Source organism: Lepeophtheirus salmonis, chromosome 3, assembly GCF_016086655.4.
Source record: "Lepeophtheirus salmonis chromosome 3, UVic_Lsal_1.4, whole genome shotgun sequence".
In the NCBI taxonomy this organism is placed as follows: Eukaryota; Metazoa; Arthropoda; class Copepoda; order Siphonostomatoida; family Caligidae; genus Lepeophtheirus; species Lepeophtheirus salmonis.
In genome coordinates this window covers 14,657,331-14,677,707 of record NC_052133.2, presented here as the reverse complement: position 1 = coordinate 14,677,707, position 20,377 = coordinate 14,657,331, and the positions used below count along the sequence as shown (strand labels likewise).

The window sequence follows — 20,377 nt, the reverse complement described above, 5'->3', positions numbered from 1 at the left end:
GTTAAAATGCCTATTCCTTGCAGAAATAGCTACTTCCTATAAAATAGAGTATATTCAATAAATATTTCAATCTTCAACGCTAGCATATAGCTAAAGTATGCCATGTTATTGAAAAGTTGTCCAACTATAAATACTTGCTACAGTTTAAACGCTAAGCAAAAAAACTGCTAACTCTAGAAAGTATATATATGTAAAAAAACTCAGATAGTGTTTAAGTAGATAAAATGAGAAATATTTAGGGACTATTTTTAAACTAATGATAAATTAAGGCTAGCATATAACGCTGTTCTCTATTTGCATGAATCTTGATAGATACCAACAGAACGTTCGCTTGGATATATTTGAAATAAATAAATTAAGAGTCTTCATTGAGATCTCTTAGGCTCAATAATTTCATATTGCTGTTTTAATGGCAATTATATTGTAATGATCGTAATCCTATTACAAAATATCACCTATTTCGATATCAATCGATATTTTTGCAAACTACTTTTACAAAACAAGCGATGGTTTCGGATAACAAACTTAACAACACCTATTGAAATAGTATTTTTAAAGTGGCTTCTTACTCTGAAATTCTACTTACAATGTTGATAGCAAAAGCCTTAGAAATTCATCATTCTATAGTTCAACGAAAATGTGTTATTTTGTTCTTTATACTTAAATAATATACATTATCTATCTCAACTTGGAAAAATAATCACTCATTTTAGGTTGGTACATAATTAAGAGAGATGAATCTCCATGGGGCCCATTGATTGATTCCTAGAACAGCATTAGACATTATTCTTATTGTAGAAGATCTGCTCAAATACTCTTCTGATTACCCAAGAGACTCATATCCAAGTCTTAAATATAAAGTTATATTAATATAATTTCATTGAGAATATAATGATATGAGAAAAACAATAATAACGGAATAAGTTTATATTTTTTTCTATGAAATGGAAGTTTGGATCTTTACTCTTTAGAAGAAATAATGATAAAAAATTAAAAAAAACAATGAGTTATAGAAATTAAAATATCTGCCAAGTATTGTCAATCAAAGCCCGAGTTACAATTACATTAAAAGCCAAATTAATAATGTAAATGTTGAAACTTTTGAGAACATTTTTTAACTTCAAATATGACATTAGATTTCAAAGTAGTATATTAAGTTTCCAATTTATTAAAAAAATACCATAACCATTTCAAATATTTTGGCCCATTTTGTATGAGGTTACGAGAATATATTGATTTTAGATGTAAAAAATTATATTTCACTATGTAAATGTGAAAAGTCAACATATGTATTGTTAAATACTCACATAAATAATGAATTATATTTGTTTTAGTCGATGATCAACGCAAAATAGAGTATAGTCAACAATTAGCGATTTGTTTTGTTGACCATACTCGTAGTCAAGTGTTAATGTTCTGAAGATGAGTTTTGTTTAGAGCACATCTAAAACCAGTATATTATCGCAGCCTCATATATAAAATGACATACTTAACTTTTAATTTAATAAATAACAATTACTTTTAACTGGATTTACTGCATTTGTCGATAGAAATTGACCAATACACAGGGGAACAATTGGGTAAATCTATGCATCTACAAAGATTTTTGTTCCAACTGGTAGGATTCCACTTTTTATGGGGTCTACTAGCAAAGAGTCAACATTATTATAATATTTTTTTTCCGATTTAAATGCCAATTTCATGACGTAATGCCTCGTCAAAGGAAGATCAACGAGTTGAAGGAAGATACTTCTAACTTGATCATCCATCTAAAGAGAGGTTCGAACTCGGATTCCGAATTCCACAAAGGACGACGGGTAGATAATTTATCGGAGGAAAACTACCGGACCTCATAAGGGAGTAGAGTGAACTCCTTCCTTGGGAATGATATACCAGGATCGAAACAATAAAGCAATCCGTTCATGATGAGTAGAGAATTTAAGAAAAATCAAAATGGATAAAAATCATTGGATATGCCTATTTTTTAAATTATACATTGAATATTTTTCTATAATATCAGCTATGATATACATCATCTCCATATCTTATGATTAAGATATAAGGGTCTAAAGAAAAATGTTGTTTGTCATGATTTTTCAGCCTAAAAAAGAAAATATATTGATTTCAGAACAAGATGCAGATTCATTAATCCTTCTTTTCATTTGGGTATTGTTTTAAAGGTAAAAAATGCCCCTGGATGATAATAGTCCCGAATTACTGTAATCCCAGATATTTCAGAATTCAGACTGAGAGAAAAACTGAAATCAGTTTTAGATTCATCGCTCAACGATAAATTCCTTTTTTGGGTTGAATTCATTTGTACAAAATGAGTAATTGGTGGAAGAATACAAAACATTTAATACAGACATTTCTTTTTATTTTGATGGTTTACATATATGTATAACGAACATGCATAGATCACACAATACCTTTAACATTTCAACAACTGTCTCTGAGTTTTCTTCTTCTTCTGTCTGAGAGTTTATGGATGAAACATCCAGGGACACGTCCTTTGTTGTCTTGCCTTGAGGATCAATATTAGATTTGGATAGTACTTGAAGAGTAAAATTTGCGCGTACAACTCCAGCCGGATTTGCTGCCGAACAATAAAAAAATCCGTTGTCCTCTGGACGAATTTCGAATATGACAATTTCGGAAATCAACTGAAAATATATATAAAAAACAATAACACATTAATTAATGGTTTTTCCAAAATAAATGAAGTCTACATCGCTTCATTTTAAATAATAAGTATGTATGTATATTTATAAACAAATAAAAATATGAAATAAAAGTGTATGATATTTTTGAAGAATGAGACATAAAAATCCTTCATAAAATGTAATGCAACTCCATTTGCATATTATATGCATTTTTTAAAGTAATGTGTTGATATATGCATGTACATTTGATTTATATATACGCATTTGTACCCTTTTATAATTCTTTTATAAAAAACTATTCGATTTAGTAGACTATTTGAAGAGATTTAAGGTCGAATATGTTTGTTTGGAATTTATTGCAAAAGGAGATTCATTTATTTAACAAAATGATAATAACTCATTGTTTTATTAGTTGTTGACAGACCAACGTAATTACTCGTTATTACTAATCTTCATAAATTTGTGTCAAAATTGCATTGTATTCTCACTGTTAGTTTAGAAGTTACAATACTTTTTGTGATCCCAGTTTTGTAATTTCAAGAGAATGGAAATAAATGGATTTTGTTTGTTGATTAAACATTGCTTTTAGATAAGGAAACTGGAAACACCGAACAGTGGATTCATAAAAAATCTGATGTATTTTAAAGCTCACCTGTATGTTTTTTTTTTTGAATTGGTAATCTAAAGAATAAATTTTCTTTTCCATGAGCTCTTGTCATTTTTATTTAACTCCTGAGTAGTAAACTTCCTTTTCTCCTTCATTCAATTATGTTTAAAACCTGATTGTACATTCATGCTTGCTCATAAAAGACAGAGAGTAGTAACCTTTTGGGGATTTGTTGCAGAGTTTTTAATGTTAATTGGAGAGGAAGAAGAGTTCCTTTAAGAAGGCCAAACTGAACCCGTACGAGCTAAGGAATAAAGCCCAGACATATTTCCTTCCAGCTTGTGAGAACCCAAGCGAAAGATTTCGGAGTTTCACAACAGACTGTCTAGAAGGCTATCAAAAACATGGCAGAAATACCCTTGTGAGGTGGGAGAGGTCTTTTTTGATACCAGCAATGAAAGAAACCCATCCCCTCCCTTGCAAGAATCTTTTGAACTCTTTTTTGACAATTTTGGCTCCCTGACAGGCCTGATTCCAAACCCCCTCAACTAAACCTTTTTAATGCATGTTGAGAACTCATTATTAAAAAAGGGCGTGTGTGGTTAAATCTCAGCAAGAGGGCGCTCTAGAGACTAAAGTACTCATCATGTCATATAATTTTTTACCCCCGAAAAAAAAAAATTGTTATAAATATCCTTTTATTTTTGAGGAGAACATATCCAAATATTGCGTAACTATGTGTGATTGTACCCACAAAAAACAGAAAGCAATACTGAGGGCTCGAGTTATCTTTTTTCTTACTTAAACAATGTGCGTCTGTTTGTCTATGCCTAATTTCTCCAGTCAAAGACAAGAACTAGCACTACTTATTAAATAAATAAAAGTTGTCAAAATGTCCACATTATGAAAAAAAAACATTAAATTTCAGTCCTCAGACCGAGTCTGAACACCTATAGATTTGAGAGCTTTGAGGACAGAAAATCATATCATTGAGTAACTAAGTTTGAGTATATTCATGAAAATCGGAGAAGAAGAATGATGTTTTCTTTGGGAGTTACCTTTTATATTTATATTGAAAAGTTTGTATCTTCGTGGACACCTAATAACTTTGGCAATGCCGCGTACCACCACACAAATCTTATAGAATGACTTTACAAACCATTCATTCTAAAATATTTACTTAAAAAGTTGTAATAAAGATCTCGAATGATTAATGAAATCCAGTTAGGTCTTGTGGGATTCATTTTTTTTCCATCTCAAATGTAAAGTCTCATGCATGTTGTATATAATATGTAGAAACTTCTTTATTTTTATTCATTTTGACAATCTCATTCGAAATAGGATTATGTATGTTTATTCTCGTAGAAGAAACAAAACACTGCAAAAAATGGGAATTAGAAAAAATGACTTCTTTGTTGTTGGGTTGGTATTTTGTTATCTCCCATATTAATCTTCATTTTAAAGTTAAAAGATGTACACACGTATTCATGTCACTATTGGGATTTAAAATACATTAGGTCCTTAAGCTTGCTTAGGGCAATGTGGAGAAGAATTACTGTTGTATAATTAGAAAAAGAAAGAAATGTTTTTTTTTTTTTTTTTAATTTCATAATACGTGTAGCAGCAATAAATACAATATTATTCCAATAGGTGGCTTTATTTATGTGTATCTCGCGCTCTGTAAGTGTGATCGGTTTACGTTGGCTAGTGTTATAAATATAAGATTTAGCACGATATGTGAATTGCTCATGGTCCTGATACTGTGACAGCCAATCATGTAAATTTTGGTTTCGTCAATCCCGTTCTGGTGATTTTGATGTCAAAGATGCATCACGCTCTGGGAGTCAAATAGTCGAAAGTATAGATAAAATAATAGAAATCGTCATGTGAGCACTTTTTTGATTTCGAAGGAGAAAAATATATATGTAAAAAAAATCCCTTAAAATTGAGGAATTTATTTTTAATACATCTTTTATGTTATACTTTATTAGTATTTTCCTCAAAAACATTGATTCCTAAACTTTTAATTCCAATAATTTTTCAAGTTCTGATTCTCAATGAAACCATTCCCTTCCATATTCAGAGCATCTCAGATATTAAAAAGAAATATTTCTTTTGTATGATTAGTAGTGTAGTTTCAGTCCTTATTTAGGACTGCAGTCTGTTGTCCCCTCCAGCTAAGTCTTAGTCCGGCCCAGTTCAATCATAAAGCTTATATAGAACGACGGTGCTCAATAGACAACGAACTTGGGAGAAATTATTCTCTTGGACTCAATGATCGTAAGTATGCGCCAATCTATTCTAGAGAAGAAAATGTACTTTATGTTTCAATGAAGATTCCTAGGATAGATGGAGTATATTCAATACCATAATGTTTACGTATACTGAATCAGTACAACTCCATTTGACCAATTAAAGGAATAATAAAGAAGAAAAAAAACTTATAATCTACAGTCCTTGATGACGTCAATCAACTTTACTTTTTTTAAAAATATCTGTTCTACTATTGACAGTTCGAAGGACTGGTCCCAAGGATTGATTGCACCAGTTCTAAGACTGGAATAGACGTAATAAATAAGGACTGCCACAACACTAATGATTATTGATTGCTGAAAGGAACGTTTTGAAACTAGATCCAAATTCATCCACTCAAGCACTCAGTTTAACCCCTTCAAGTTATTTTTTTTCATTTATAGTTCATAAATATTGTTTTTGTAAATGTCAAAAACTAATTAGTTTTTGACATTTACAAAAACAATATTAATGAACTAAAGAGAATCAACAATTTATGCATATTTCAATCTTTATAATATAATTTAATGCGGTTGATAATTTTAAAATTGATGAAAAAAAAGTACTTCAAATTAACATTGTTTCAAATATGCAACATTTTACTTCAATAGACCTAAGAAAGTATTTTTATAAATAATTAACTTTAATTGAATAATAGATTTAATGCATTTAGTTGCATGGTAGCAACTGACTTTATATACAAGAAAGCTTTAGAATATTATCACATATTAAAAATAAGAACCTATGTTGTTATTCTCTTTTTAAACTTTTTCTGAAAAACATGTTGTTTAATATGTAATACTTAATACTGCTAAATTCTAGGGGGAAAAATGCATATTCGTGAAATTAACAAACAAAGAAATAAATCAAAATCAATTCTAGGTATAGAAAAATTATAAGCTCATTTGGAATTGGTAATTGCAACATCATTTAAATTTAGTAGCTTAGATAATTTGTTGCAAATTTGCAACAAAAACAGGAAAAGTGTCAGGCACTTTGTTGCAAAAGAAGGATTTGAAAATAAAGAGCTTTCCTCATGGACTATTTCCATTTAAACAGATATTTGAAAAAATATCGAAATCCCAAACACTTTTTTCATCTCTAGTTTTTCTTCAACTTTCTTCTTCAAAAATCATAAAACAGGCAAGGTTGTAAACGAGTATTGTTATTAATAGTAGGACCATCAGTCTCGCTTTCACATTCTCCCGAGTACTAATTTTGTCAAGAATCTGTTAATTCATTTCATTAAATCGTATTTCGTCTGAATTTTGAATTTTTGAAACATTTCATTGATATTTAAGATAACATTCTTGTTTTTTCTTCTAGGTCTTACACCTTTTTGTTAAATTTCCTCACTTTTTCGTGTCATTATGCATAAATAAATATTTATGAAAAAAAAAGAAGTTTTGTTTTAATCATACAAAAACAGGGAAGATATTGTATTGTCTCGTTTTCATCATACGAAATCATTTGTTGAAGAATACATTTCTTCTAGTCCTACATGATAAATTAACTGTGCTTCCTCTATCACTCTACAAAAGTCGTGTTCCTAACAATCTGTGTTGGATTGGTCCTAGGACTCACTTTCTAATTAGTCTTTTCTCCCTCTACTTTCAGTCCTTAATTTTTATCAGTTCGATCTTTTTTACTCTTCCACAGTCCTATCTATCTTTTTACTTAATTAACTCCTAGCTAGGCTTGAAGGCTATAAATACGAGACAAATAACAAATGATTTCTAGAACGTAAAGTTTTATACCTCCGTAAATATGCCAATATTGTTGAATAAAGGACCTTGACCGTCTTAATCTCGTTATTCATATTGACAAATTCAAAGTTCTTTTGGATTTATTTGTTTGACTATGTATACTCCAAGTACGACATATACTCAAAACTCTTTAACTAATGCTTATACGTAGTTACCCTTGTCTTTCACACACTAGTGATTATTTAGACTTATTTTTATCTTTAAAAGAATAAAAGCATAATGATAATAGGAAAGGATAATAAAAAAAAATCTCTTCAGATAACAATTTCAAATAAAGCGTGATCTTCTTATTTTACGTATATTTATACCGTTGCCTTCTCATTCCTAACGCTATACAAACATAAAATAAGCTGACTTCCAGGGCTTCCATATTGTTTTTGATGTCCTTAAGAGGATGATTATTTTTTTTAATACGCCCAATACACTCATTTTTTTATCTCTACTGATATGTAACACTTTTTTTATCCTACATTTATGAAGAAAAATATATTTTACAAATGTATCTAAGTATAATTGTATTAAATGTATCATTCTTTAGATGCATGAATTAAGAATATTATACTACTTTAATATACTCTAATGATGTCATTTATGAAATCTCATTATACTATGCGAAATGTTCAAGGAAAAGAGCTATAACTCAATTTATACAAGATGCTAAAAGACTTGAATGGATGAGTTTATCAAAATGACACATCAACATAAAGAATAGAAAAAAAACCCACGTTATTAACCATGGACTATTATGGTGATATCATTGTTCATTGTTTATGGACATGATTAATGCTGTAAAATCCACGTGCACACACAAAAACATTAAGGAAAATGACAGCCCCACTTAATCACATAAAGTACATTAAAGTATAAAAGAAATGCATTCTGCGAATCAACTATCGTCATTCCCTATTTTATTACTTTACTTCATTGTTTGAACTACTTAATAAAAAGATACGAAATTGTGTTTACATAGTATTCGATAATTCAGTATAAATAGGAAACATATGTGTTTTTCCAAGAAAAGATTAAATAATTATGTTATTTTCCAGAGGACTCCGAGAAAATGGACTACAATATATGTGTCATAGACAATAAAATAGGGTATTTTTTGTTTTACACATTACCCATTTAGCTCTCAAACAGTGTGCTAGATCGTAACCTTGGAGAAAGATGACTTGCATCTACAAGGGAATGATTTTTATAACTTCATTTGGTATATTTTCGATTGTAAAAACTTTGCAAGCCAATTTCTCAGAATCCTTTTCATAGTGTATCCAAAGAATTGAATGCTATAGTTAGTACCCCAGGGATAAGCTAGTATTATGTAAAGTTTTATCAAAATATGAATTTTTGAGGTTGTAAGACTAGATTTAAATATATTTATATATTATTATATAAATATGTGATTTGTTTGGACGCAATATGTTTGTGAACATGTACAATTTCTTATTATATTTACAACTGTATTAATCAAAAATTGTATTTATTTAAAAAACAAGCACCAAATAATGAAATTTTAAAGGACCTTAACAAAAAATATTTTCCAGTTCATTCATTAATTTTTTATTTGAACTACCAATTTCCTATAGATGGACTTAAGATGGAGTTATTTTTTGCTTTCAAGATATATATAATATATTTTTAGATATAGGACGCATGGCATTATTTTATAGTATTTCATAAACTTTCCCACAGAAAAAAAAAGGCATCACATTGTTTCATGGATGACCATTTTTTCTCAACTATTGAATCATTATTCAATAGTTGTTGATAATTGTTCACAACTTAACAAAAGATAATTATATTTCAACCAACTGATAACAAAAACACCATCAGAATTTTTATACGCATGGGATAACACTGTGGACAAGGTATACATTTTTTAAATTAATAGTTTCCTTGTAGTTATATATTCTTCTTACAATTCCTTCTATTTTTTTAAGGGAATAATTTGATGGAGAGTAATAACACGCAAGATTAGACGAACAACTAATGACATTTATCATAAATATATCCATAATACATTTACGTGCAATTTCTTGCAAAAAACAACAAAAACGCTTCCCTCATTACATATATAATTAATTTGAGTTTTTTTGTCAGTTCTTGACAATTGGTTTTGAAGGCTGTGTATCAACTGAACTTACATTAGCCTTTGTTAAATATGGATTTCTCAGAGTTTAATTCTGATAAAAACTTCAGGGAAATCTCGCATTAAAAGGATGGATCCTGACTCATAAAATAATTCGTGATAAATTATTGATGAATTGTCAACAACGTCGGCTGAATTTTTTTTTGCCCATATTTCTAATGCATGGGTAAAAAGATCCTCAGTTTGTTGATGTCTTACACATCTTCTAACATTGCTTTAAGTAATACCCAAATTTTTTCTATAGAGGTCAATTCAACCTCACAATATGATTGGATTTTGTTCACAATCTGAATCCCCCTCTAGGATCTATTGAATGCAAAAACAAGAGTCAATAATGGCATAAGTTACCATCAGCCGGTCTAGTTTGATGCTCCTTATCTTTGTGCCCTCTTGGTCTAAACTAACAGCATTGAGTACCATTTTGGAGAAAAACCTACAACCATAGGAAAATAAATATTGCTGGAAAGAGTTGCACAAAATATTTTATTAAATTTAACTAATTTAAATTTAGCTTTTGAGGTTATATTGGTACGATTTATTAAATTAAGATAACTTATTTAATTTCTACATTTAACATCTATTTTTTTAAAGTCATTTTAATAGTTATATTTTGGCATCCTGTATCATAGACAATAAAGCATTTGATTTTCTTTAATACAAAATCAATTTAGCTCAAAAGCAGATTTCATAAATGCTATAACAATTAAATTCCTCACTTCTCCTTAAAAATAGTTTAAATATCTATTACTAGCAGCTACACTTGAAATCGCTGACATGTTTTTCAAAGACGAATGAAATGTATAATTTTTCTGCAAAGAAATACATGAAACGGCAGATAACGTCATGTGGGAATGCGTCCAACTACATTTAACATATATTGTATATTAGACAATTCATTGAAGAGCAACATGGTAAGAAACTTGGAAGGAGTACTTTTAATTTCATTTAAATTGGAATTTTAGATGAATATCTCTTTTAACTTTCTACCTGAGAGGGTTTACTATGATATATTTGATGCGATTGCGCTGTTTTTGTTCTTAATATTGTTGAATAATTTTTAATTACATGAAGAATGTATGCTAATAAATACCAAGAAAAAATAGTTCAAAAGCAGAATGCCAGAACATCACTCAGGAGCCAGTCGGGCAATAATTATTTTTGAATAAATTTTATAACTAAATTTATTTTATGTCAATTGGTAAAAATTTGGAAATCCTTTTCTCCGAATCCTCTGCATAGTGGACTCTAAGAATTTCATGAGATAGGATCAAGAGATGAATTATATAGGTTTTAGGGTCCCCATATATGACCTGCCTAATCCCTTAAACGATTTTCCTTCCACATATCCGACATAACAAAAAAATACCTTTTTATGTATTATTTAATGAAATGTGTAAAATTGCAACTTTTTTGTACATCTGAAATAACCCTGCTATTTAGTGGGGACATATACTGATTTTGCGTCCGCAATTACGCTAAGTAAGTAATTATTAATGAGTAATAACAAATAAAAATCCAAAAATCATTTTTTTATATCATTATATTACTTCTATGAAACGTTTTACATACATCTGAAAAGAAAATTCAAGCAAAAAAATAATACGTGAAGTAAAAAGTTCTGAGTGTTTTTTCACTTTATTTTGGCAATAAATCAACATAGTTCGGATTATCCGATTTTTGATAGTTCCAAAGGTTTTCTGGCTAATTATCAGTTCCTTATGGAATAAGTAATTACATGTCCGTCTAACTCGACGATTTCCATTATTTTATCAATATTTTCGACGTTGTCCATATTACCAAAACGGAATCTTTGGAATCCCAGATTTACTATTTCATTCGAAACCGTATTGGACTTATAACGAACACAAATTATTTTGGTAACCTACTCCAACTTATCAGGTTTGTCGTAGAGATACTCCAGAATGTATCCAATGATCTTTTGTTTTACTTACATTTTAGAATGCTTAACCTTTAAGCATAATTTAAGCACAACTTATTAATTGTTAGATATTGTTCACTAGAGACATCTAGTGAAAAATGCTAAGAAGTTTTTACTTAAATAATAAATAAAGCGTTTTAGGCTAAGAAAACTTTACTCGTCCTATGATAAATTTCAGAGTTTTCTGAGAAATAACAATGGATTTCCTAAGATGTCAGTGAATAACAGTTTTCTAGGAAAACTACACAATAGAAAGGTTTGATTTTCAACTTTTTTTAAATTTCGATTTAAAGTAGAGTAGAAAAGTTACCTTGGTGTATAAAAATTACCAATTTATAATTGCATTTTCTTACGTTCGTACATCTCGATCAAATTATAAAAAAGGCAAAAACTCTTTACCTTGTGAATATAGATACTAAAAATACATTTTTACTTATTTTGTATACAATAATTTAGATAAACATTTTTTTAACCTATAAAAAGTATCATTAAAGCCTTTTTTTAAAACTGTTTTATTGAGCAAAAAATGATAAAGAGTAAGAAAAATTTGATGATCCACGCATAGCGTGCATCCTTTTTTTTACATTTTAGGAGAAAAAGATCATTTTTTATGTTATTCTCTCTTTTTGTTCCATAAGGCAGCTGTAGGAAAAAAACAACTTTATGAATGTTTTTATGTGTAAGAATAATGTCTATCATAATCAATCAATACAAAATAATAATTAATCCTTATTAAGCAAATCAAAAACTTTTGTCTCCTTTCAAACTTTGAACGAGATGTGCTATCTAAGATGACAGAGCAGAAAAATAAAATTTTGTATTGGTAATCTTCATACATTAAGACAGCTTTTCCGAACTACCCGTAATCTAAATTTGAAAAAGTTGAAAATCAAACCGTTCTACTGTACTACTTAGTCCAACAAAGAAGAGTTCGTAACTGTTAAAGTAAGAATAGTCTAATATGTAGTTAAAAAGAACCTTTACACCATAGGCAATATATTTTTATGTATAATTAGAATAAAGAAATTATCTTATCTATAAAATTATTTCGAACTAAAAACAAAAAATATTGATGTGAGCCTTTTTTCTTTGTATAGAAATAAAATAAAATGACATGGATTAAGGAGAGGGGATTTTACCAGAGACACATTATGGTATATTTTTGTTCATTCTCACAAAAGAGCTATCATCTTTTATGGTTAATTTAATATAACATGATGAATAATTTCTTTTAGTCGAGAGTCTTTTTTTATTTTTTTACTATCACATATATTTTATTTTTACTCTAATCTAACTTAAGGTAAATATAACCATATATATATATAATGATTAGTACAAAAACCTTGAAAAAACAAATGGAGATTTTCATATGGGATCTCGCAACCTTTTCTTTTACTAAAATAAGACAAAAAAAGATGGACAATTATTTTGTAGGGATTTTGTGAATTGCTGGTATGTTAAAATAAAAAAATGGACATGTTCAATATTAAAATGTTTGAGATGAGAGCCGTGTAGCTGTCATGACGTTTCATTTGATGAAAGTAGTAATGAAGGAAAGGTAATAAACACCAATCTCATTTCCTATATAGCAAGGACATATAGACTTGAATTACTTTGATGTCAATCCTTAATTCTACATTGAGTCTAACAAAGACTTAAACTTATAACTAATATTGTGGTGATCCTTTTTTATTTGGTCCAGTTTAGTTTTCATACGTTCCTTAAGACTATCTGTCCCTTTTGGCTGTGAGTACTAGAACTGATTGACAAAAATAAGATATAAAGTAGATAGGAGCGAACTGTATAAGTTTTTAGCGCTGATATGTAGGACTGAATTGCTCCAGACCGAGACGGAACTTCGTTTTTAAGTCCTAAATAAGGACCGTTACTTAAAACTCCAGACCAAACCCACATTGTAGCTCACTTTTCATGAGCTCAAATGCTAGTTACTACTTTGGTGTATTGTCTTCACGAATTAAATAATTAAGACATCAGATTCGGAAAAGATTAACAACTAGAAAAGACCGTTCCCGCTTTCTAAGACAAGTTTTACACACCTCTAACTATAGATACTCCGAGCTCAATTAATCTACGTTTAGAACATACTAATATGGGAGTAAAATCAAAGCCATTAGCACGTAGCAAAACAAAGACCACGTGATTCATATTTGTCTAAATATACAAAAAATAATATTAGCAAGATGTCGCAGATGTACTAAGGTGTCATAAAAAACAAATACGTACACAAACATTAAGTAACCTAAAGGTGGCGCCCCTATCCTGTCGTATGTAAACAAACTACTCATGCCCAATCACCTATACGTGAGATTACTTTTAATATTACTCTAAAAGATACAACGTAACTATTATTATGTCTATTCATAGGCTTGGGCATAAGCTGAAGAAAAGGAAAGGGATAAAATCATTGCGTATTTGGCCAATTCTAGAAAGACACTTTACTCATCTTAAAATGAAATGCACCCAAGGTAGCATTCTCCTTCTAAGTCACCCGGCAAAGTTGATGGGAGATATAACCTAAAGCTATTCTCTGCATATTTACTCCCAAAGGTGTATGAGTGTATGTAAAAGGATCACTTTCAAAAATATATTTTAATAAACATGATTAATAATTGGAAATTGTGTTTTTTATAAAATTATAAGATATTGGAATTATATTTTTTATTATATATGAAGCGAATGTAATAAATTTAAAAAAAGAAATATGCGTATGGATAAACGATACTTTACTTGTAAGAGTGGGATACACTCGAGTCTTTCGCAATGATCAGGGATTCTTATTTGTTTTGACTGAATGTAAAAGTATTCTAGAAGCGTAATCGTATAGTTGAGGGTGCTATAATTATTCTAGGATGGGATTACTGGCTAAATTGAGTTAAGCATTAATTCAAAAAATGATGTGTTGTTAAGAGAAAAATATGTATGATCTAATTAATTATTTCTCTATACACTTTTTTTGCTTTTTTGAATGCATCTTTGAATGAAATGGGTTGAAAAGTTTCAAACTTTTGCCAAGTCATTTTATATTCTCCCAAGTAGAAGAGGTCTTTATACAAAAGATTTATTTAAAAAAAAAAAAAAAAAAAAAAAAAAATGGGATGGTCTGATGTTTACCTATGGATGTTAATAATTAGGGGAGATTATAATATACATTCTTTGTTATGACGTATTGCTTTTGAAAATCTTCTTCAATTGACAACAGCTTTGTTCTTATATAGAAATAAAGTACAGCGTTTACACATATCCTTAAAGTCATAAAACAAAGTCTGTCACTTTAGTTTATGTGTTAATATAAAGAATTGAATACAAATAATAGACATAAAGTTGATTTTTCTTCTTAGGATAGAGAATGTTGTTACCTTTATTGTATTTTGCAACCTTTTCTGGGAAAATAAATAGAAAGGAGACTCAAAATCTATTGGTCGTTAGCCAAATTTTTCCAACCTATGGATTTATTATTCAATAATGTTTGGGTAGTACTCAATAGCTTAATTACAGCTCCTTTGAACTTAACCAACCAACGTCATGAGCACAAATTTGAAGAAAAGAAGAGGAAACATCGACAGCTGAAGTAAAATATTATGTAAATTTATGTGTTTTTGAGGTAACGCCGTAATTTAATTTTAAGCAGGCATTGAATGAAATAAATTTCATCTACAGGTTTCCAACTAATGTTCGGTTTAGGATACTTATAATGAATCAAACTGATTTAGACATTCTAAAAGTTTACATGCTTTTTAAATAACAATAAATATGTTTTTTTTTGGCTTACCGTATCAATATAAATAAATAAGATTACGAGTCTGGACCATTTAAATTGATGAGCAAACAATGCAGTCAACTAGTAATGAGTTGGAAGTATTTATATTAAAATATGTCAATTACTTCAATAATGAGTGCTTTCATTGACGTTATATATTGCATCATGATTCAAGACGCCACCATATTGGGGCTCATAGTTGATATTTTTAAAACTAAATATAATGAATCAATCTCCAACAAATCTTACCGAAACTGCATTAAACGGATTTAAAAATAAAGAAAACTAAGCGCCTTAACTGAATACTACTTGATGTCAAAGAAAGACAGTTACATTTGAATTTAAGCAAATTAATAGTTACTGATGTAAAGATGTCACATGAAAACACTCTACTCCAAATATATATTTTTCATTATTTATGCATAAATTGACAATATTTAAAAAAATAAAATACTTCGTTTTTTTAGATCAACAGTTCATACTGTCTCGTTTCAGGTTTGATCTTGAATGCAACACTACAGAGCACAAAATCTTTAGTGAATAGTCAACCACATAATATAGGGTGGAGCAACATAGCTTCCTTTTTTCAATAGGGAATTTAAAAAGTTTGATTTTTCTTACATAATTTAAAGGTTTTTTTTCATAGTTCTGAAAATCTTAATCAATTCGAATCATTCTCCACATTCTGAATGAACCAAACGTCAGTATTTTAATACCCAGTGATATTTTTATTCCTCTTTAAATAACTTTTTTTGAGAGATTTTAGTGCTGTAATTATTATTTACAAAAGATGCCAAGTTTAATTAAAATTACAAATAATTAGTTGATTACGTAATTGGTTTTTGCAATCTCGCAAAGAACTTAAAAATGTTGTTTTCCATGAAAAACACGGTTCCTATTACCCGATTTAAAAAAAATTAAGGAAAAATTATTCTCTTGAAGTCAATGTACGTAGTTTCTCGCCCCAGTCGTTCCTACAGAAGGAAATATACTTTATGTATATGGAATTCAAAGAAGATTCTTAGATCACATGGAGTAAATGTGTAATATTGACTTATTCTTAATCAGTGCAACTCCATTGCACCAATTAAAGAACCAATAAAAATCTTCATTTTGTATATCATTAAAAGGAGTATACATACTTATTTTTATAAATTTTACAAATAAATCTCAAGATTTCAAATTAAATTGCAATTAGTTTAATTTTATGAAACATTCTGTCATTTTTGGTATTATTTATTTTCGACGGCAAACGAACATTTCTCACCACTTTAATGCATGAAAGTAATTGGCACTATTTTTAAGAAAACTTTATAATGACATCTCTTCAATGAAAGTACGCCCACTACACTACTTTTTCTACAGGCTGGTTACCATGCATAATAAAAAAAAAAGTTAATTTCCCGTACTTTGTATATGTTTTCATAAGATACTATTTCATTTAATTAAAAAGTATATTATTTTCCATTCAAACTCTTGCCAAAAAAAGAAACTTTTTTCCATTTATCTTTATGATGTGCCATTTGATTAACCATTAAAGGGACTTTTTTTTAGCACTTACATTGAATGTACTTTAACCCTATGTACATGTACTAAAATATACATTATTTTTGTATGCGCAAGTACAGCATACTAATTGAACGGGACTTTCTAACTATAAAATAATAGCTGTATAATGAAAAATGATACACAAACTCTTTTATATAATGATACAAACAGAATATTATTATATTTCACTTATGTAATGATTTCAATAACTACTCAGAAGTTCTATTTTGTGACATATGTACTTGTTCTAGTCTTATTTTGTTGGTAGTGATTAATTTGTTCCGAAGTTGTTCATTTATAGGTTAAATAACTCTTTAGAGAAAATAAATATCCAATGTATTAGAAAGTAATCAAATTTTGCTTAGGAAGCAAACAATTATTAGTGATTTTATATACAACTGTCATTATATATATATATATATCAATATATCTGTTTATAAGCATAATAAATTTTTGCTTTCCAAATATTACTGATGTATCAAATCGAGTTCGTGGCGTCTACTTTTTTGAAATTTATGGATGGAAAAGGGAACAAGCAGATAATCTGTGACATTTGATATCACACATCAGATGAATTTAGAGATCCTGGTACTTTAGTAGATGTGGAAGAGTGGTGATGCTCTTCCTCCACAACTCTCTTTTTATCTCTCTCCTCCTCAAGACCTATGATATAAAATGGGTATGAAATTAAATAGGGACAAAAGATATCAACTTTTTCAAACTACAGATGGAAAACCTACGGATATTTGTAAAAATGCCAAAAAACAACAACAACACAACAAAAAAAAAGGTAATTCTGACAATTTGAAGAATCTTTGGAGGAGAGTATATAATGCTGATTTTTGTGAACATTTTAATAAAATCAGTTTAGAAATAAAGTCACTACAGCGTTTTATTTTTTTCAACTGGCTTGCAAGCTTTAATATGAACCACCCCTTTACTGCATAATAATCAAATAATTGCTGATACTATCGAATAACATGTCTAATAAATTTGTAGCATAATTTGATTATATTAAAATGGGATATTTTCCACATAATTTGTAGCGTTGCTTATGTATAATAATTATATTATAAAAAAAATACATGGATGAAAAATAATATACTTTTGTATACTTAATCCTTTATTTTTGCTACAAATATTGTAATTTTGTTCAAATAAAACCTTGTATTTTTGTCTATTACGAACAACAACCGGAAATAATTTTTGTTTGTGTTACTACAATCTAGATATTATGCAAATACATTTAAACACATACAAGAATGAGTTCACACATAGAAATAGCTACAGTTTTCTCTTGCATAAGTTGGGTTGTAAATTGTTTGCATGTTCGGTATGTTTAATAAATTTAAAATTTACATGGTAACTAAGACAATTTGAAGAATGTTTGAGACGAGAGCAGGTTAATTGCCATGCCGTTTCATTAACTTAGCTGTAAGCAGCTATGAGATGAAGGTAATGAACACAAATCCCACTGAGTATCAAATAAGGACGATCAGGAATTATGCTGTAGAATTCTTCAATTCTACTCCCAGTTTAATTTACAGTTATAATTCCCAAACAAATCCTCATTATGAATTTCCACACACGTCTTTTATTATTGAGGAGTGCAGATCTGTGTATAAAAGTGATCTTTTGGAAGCTTAAACAAAGTGAAAGGTTTCTAGGGTCTTCCTGGTAATAATATGGAAAGGTGAGGATATCATTGGAATATAGACTTTCATCGAAAGGGAGGCAAAATTGAGACAAAATTAAGAATTGTTATTAAAATGAATAGGGGCAACAAAATGGGCTCAGGATTGAACAAATACTTTTGCTGACAAATAGGATATATGACGTCACAATTGTTTATTTTTATTACATTAAAAGGTTATGAACTTCATTAATATAATAATCCGTTGTTCTAACTAAAAAAAAAGGTTACTTTAACTCTGACTGATTTAGATGGTGTAAATTTTACACCATGATAAATCGATATATCAAAATTTGATATTTTATTCCCAAATATCTCCTGTTTTTTTCTCTATTTATTTTTTATTTTTTGATCACTTGGTGTAAGGATAAACTATTTATATATATTTCCATGTTAATTTTGAAAGATTTCAAAACTATTTTTAAACCCAACTCAAAAAGTCTCAAATTAAATCCTCTTGAGGGTAGAAACTCGAATTCGGGACTCGTATTCATCCATATAAGCCTTATAAACCTGTAAGCAAAGGCTCCAGCGATCCTGCTCCAAATGGGGTTGACAAACTGAGAAACTACAACAATGGCATACCATAAGTTCAAAAGGTCATATGTCATATTATTATGGGTAAAAAGTATTATTTAGATATAAATATTCACGCATATAGTTATCTATAAAAATAAGGCCCATGAAATTCATATTTCACAGATTTTATAAAACTACTTAATTCCAATATTAGGGGTATCACAGGCCTCTGTTTTAAGTATAAGTATACATTTGTCAAATAAAACTGAAAATTGTGTGTTTTTTTTTCAATAAAAATATGAAAAAGGGCATTTTTGAACTTATGTTACGTCATTGTTACTCCTTACCCGCTTGCAGTTTTCTAAGTTCATGAACATAGAAGTGCTCATATGCAGGGGGACCTCTGGTAACGAAATCCACGCCGAATTTCCCTATCCACTAGGATTTGACTTTGTTAGGATCTACTACTAATTTTTTAAGAATATCTGTCTTTCCGACTCCATCATTCACTAAGAATGCTTAATCTCAACGATGTATTAATAGGCCCATCCTCTCCAAAAGTGCCAATACGTTGGTACGTTACAAATATTAAAAGGGAACATGGGTCTAAAATAGGTTCCTGCAATGCATGTTGACTGTAGAATTTTGTTCATATCAAAATCCAATATATTTGTTGGATAAACCCTTAATGATTAAAAAACATACATTTTAAAAAGTGGATTTTGAATGCATTAGATATATTGAAACTCAAATATTTTAAAAATACTTGTAGCTCATAAAAAAAAGTGTATTTATGCCATGGATTAGTTACAACTATTTTTTTCTCTGTGCTAAGTAGCCAACCAACTAAAGTGTGATTTAGATACAAAATATTACAAATCCAATAATATATAAGAGTAGTTGACCGGTACCTATCATAAGTAGACCGGAGATTTCTAGTAGTGGATGGATATCAATATATTTTTTTTAATTTATGCTTTAAAAGACATATTTTATATATATTAATCCCCTGTAACAGCATGGTTAATATAAAGTAGTCAAATAAAAAGTAATTAATAATAGAAGAGGTATATAGATTTAAAAAAAATAATAGAGGATAACCTGAACGTAAGTTATCTAATTTTTGAGTGCCCCCTTCTATGTTTCTCATGTATCTTTAACAAGGAATAAAACAGATAAAACCACTTAGTTGTACTAAGAAACATAGCTACATAAACTAAAGTTTTGAAAACTTTGTAAGAAATTAGAATCAATCAAAATAATTTTTATCAAAAATAATATATATGACTATAAAAAATTGGGAAATTAACATTAATAGAAAATAAATGACTTATTTTTCATATAATATAATTTACCATTTAATTTTCCTTATTTGATGAGAAGTAAATCTTTCTCATTACGGATTTCCTTCTATTTACTTTTA

At 29.0% G+C, this 20,377-nt stretch overlaps 1 protein-coding gene across 3 annotated transcripts in view; it reads right to left on the bottom strand.

Moving 5' to 3' along the window:
* Nucleotides 1–20,377, bottom strand: part of LOC121114098 (uncharacterized) — a 436,583-nt gene that overhangs the window by 18,743 nt on the left and 397,463 nt on the right. For all 3 annotated transcript variants that reach the window (XM_071887046.1, XM_071887048.1, XM_071887047.1), the window contains one exon: nt 2,430–2,663. In XM_071887046.1, coding sequence (XP_071743147.1) covers nt 2,430–2,663 — 234 coding nt within the window. The remainder of the gene's footprint in view (nt 1–2,429; nt 2,664–20,377) is intronic.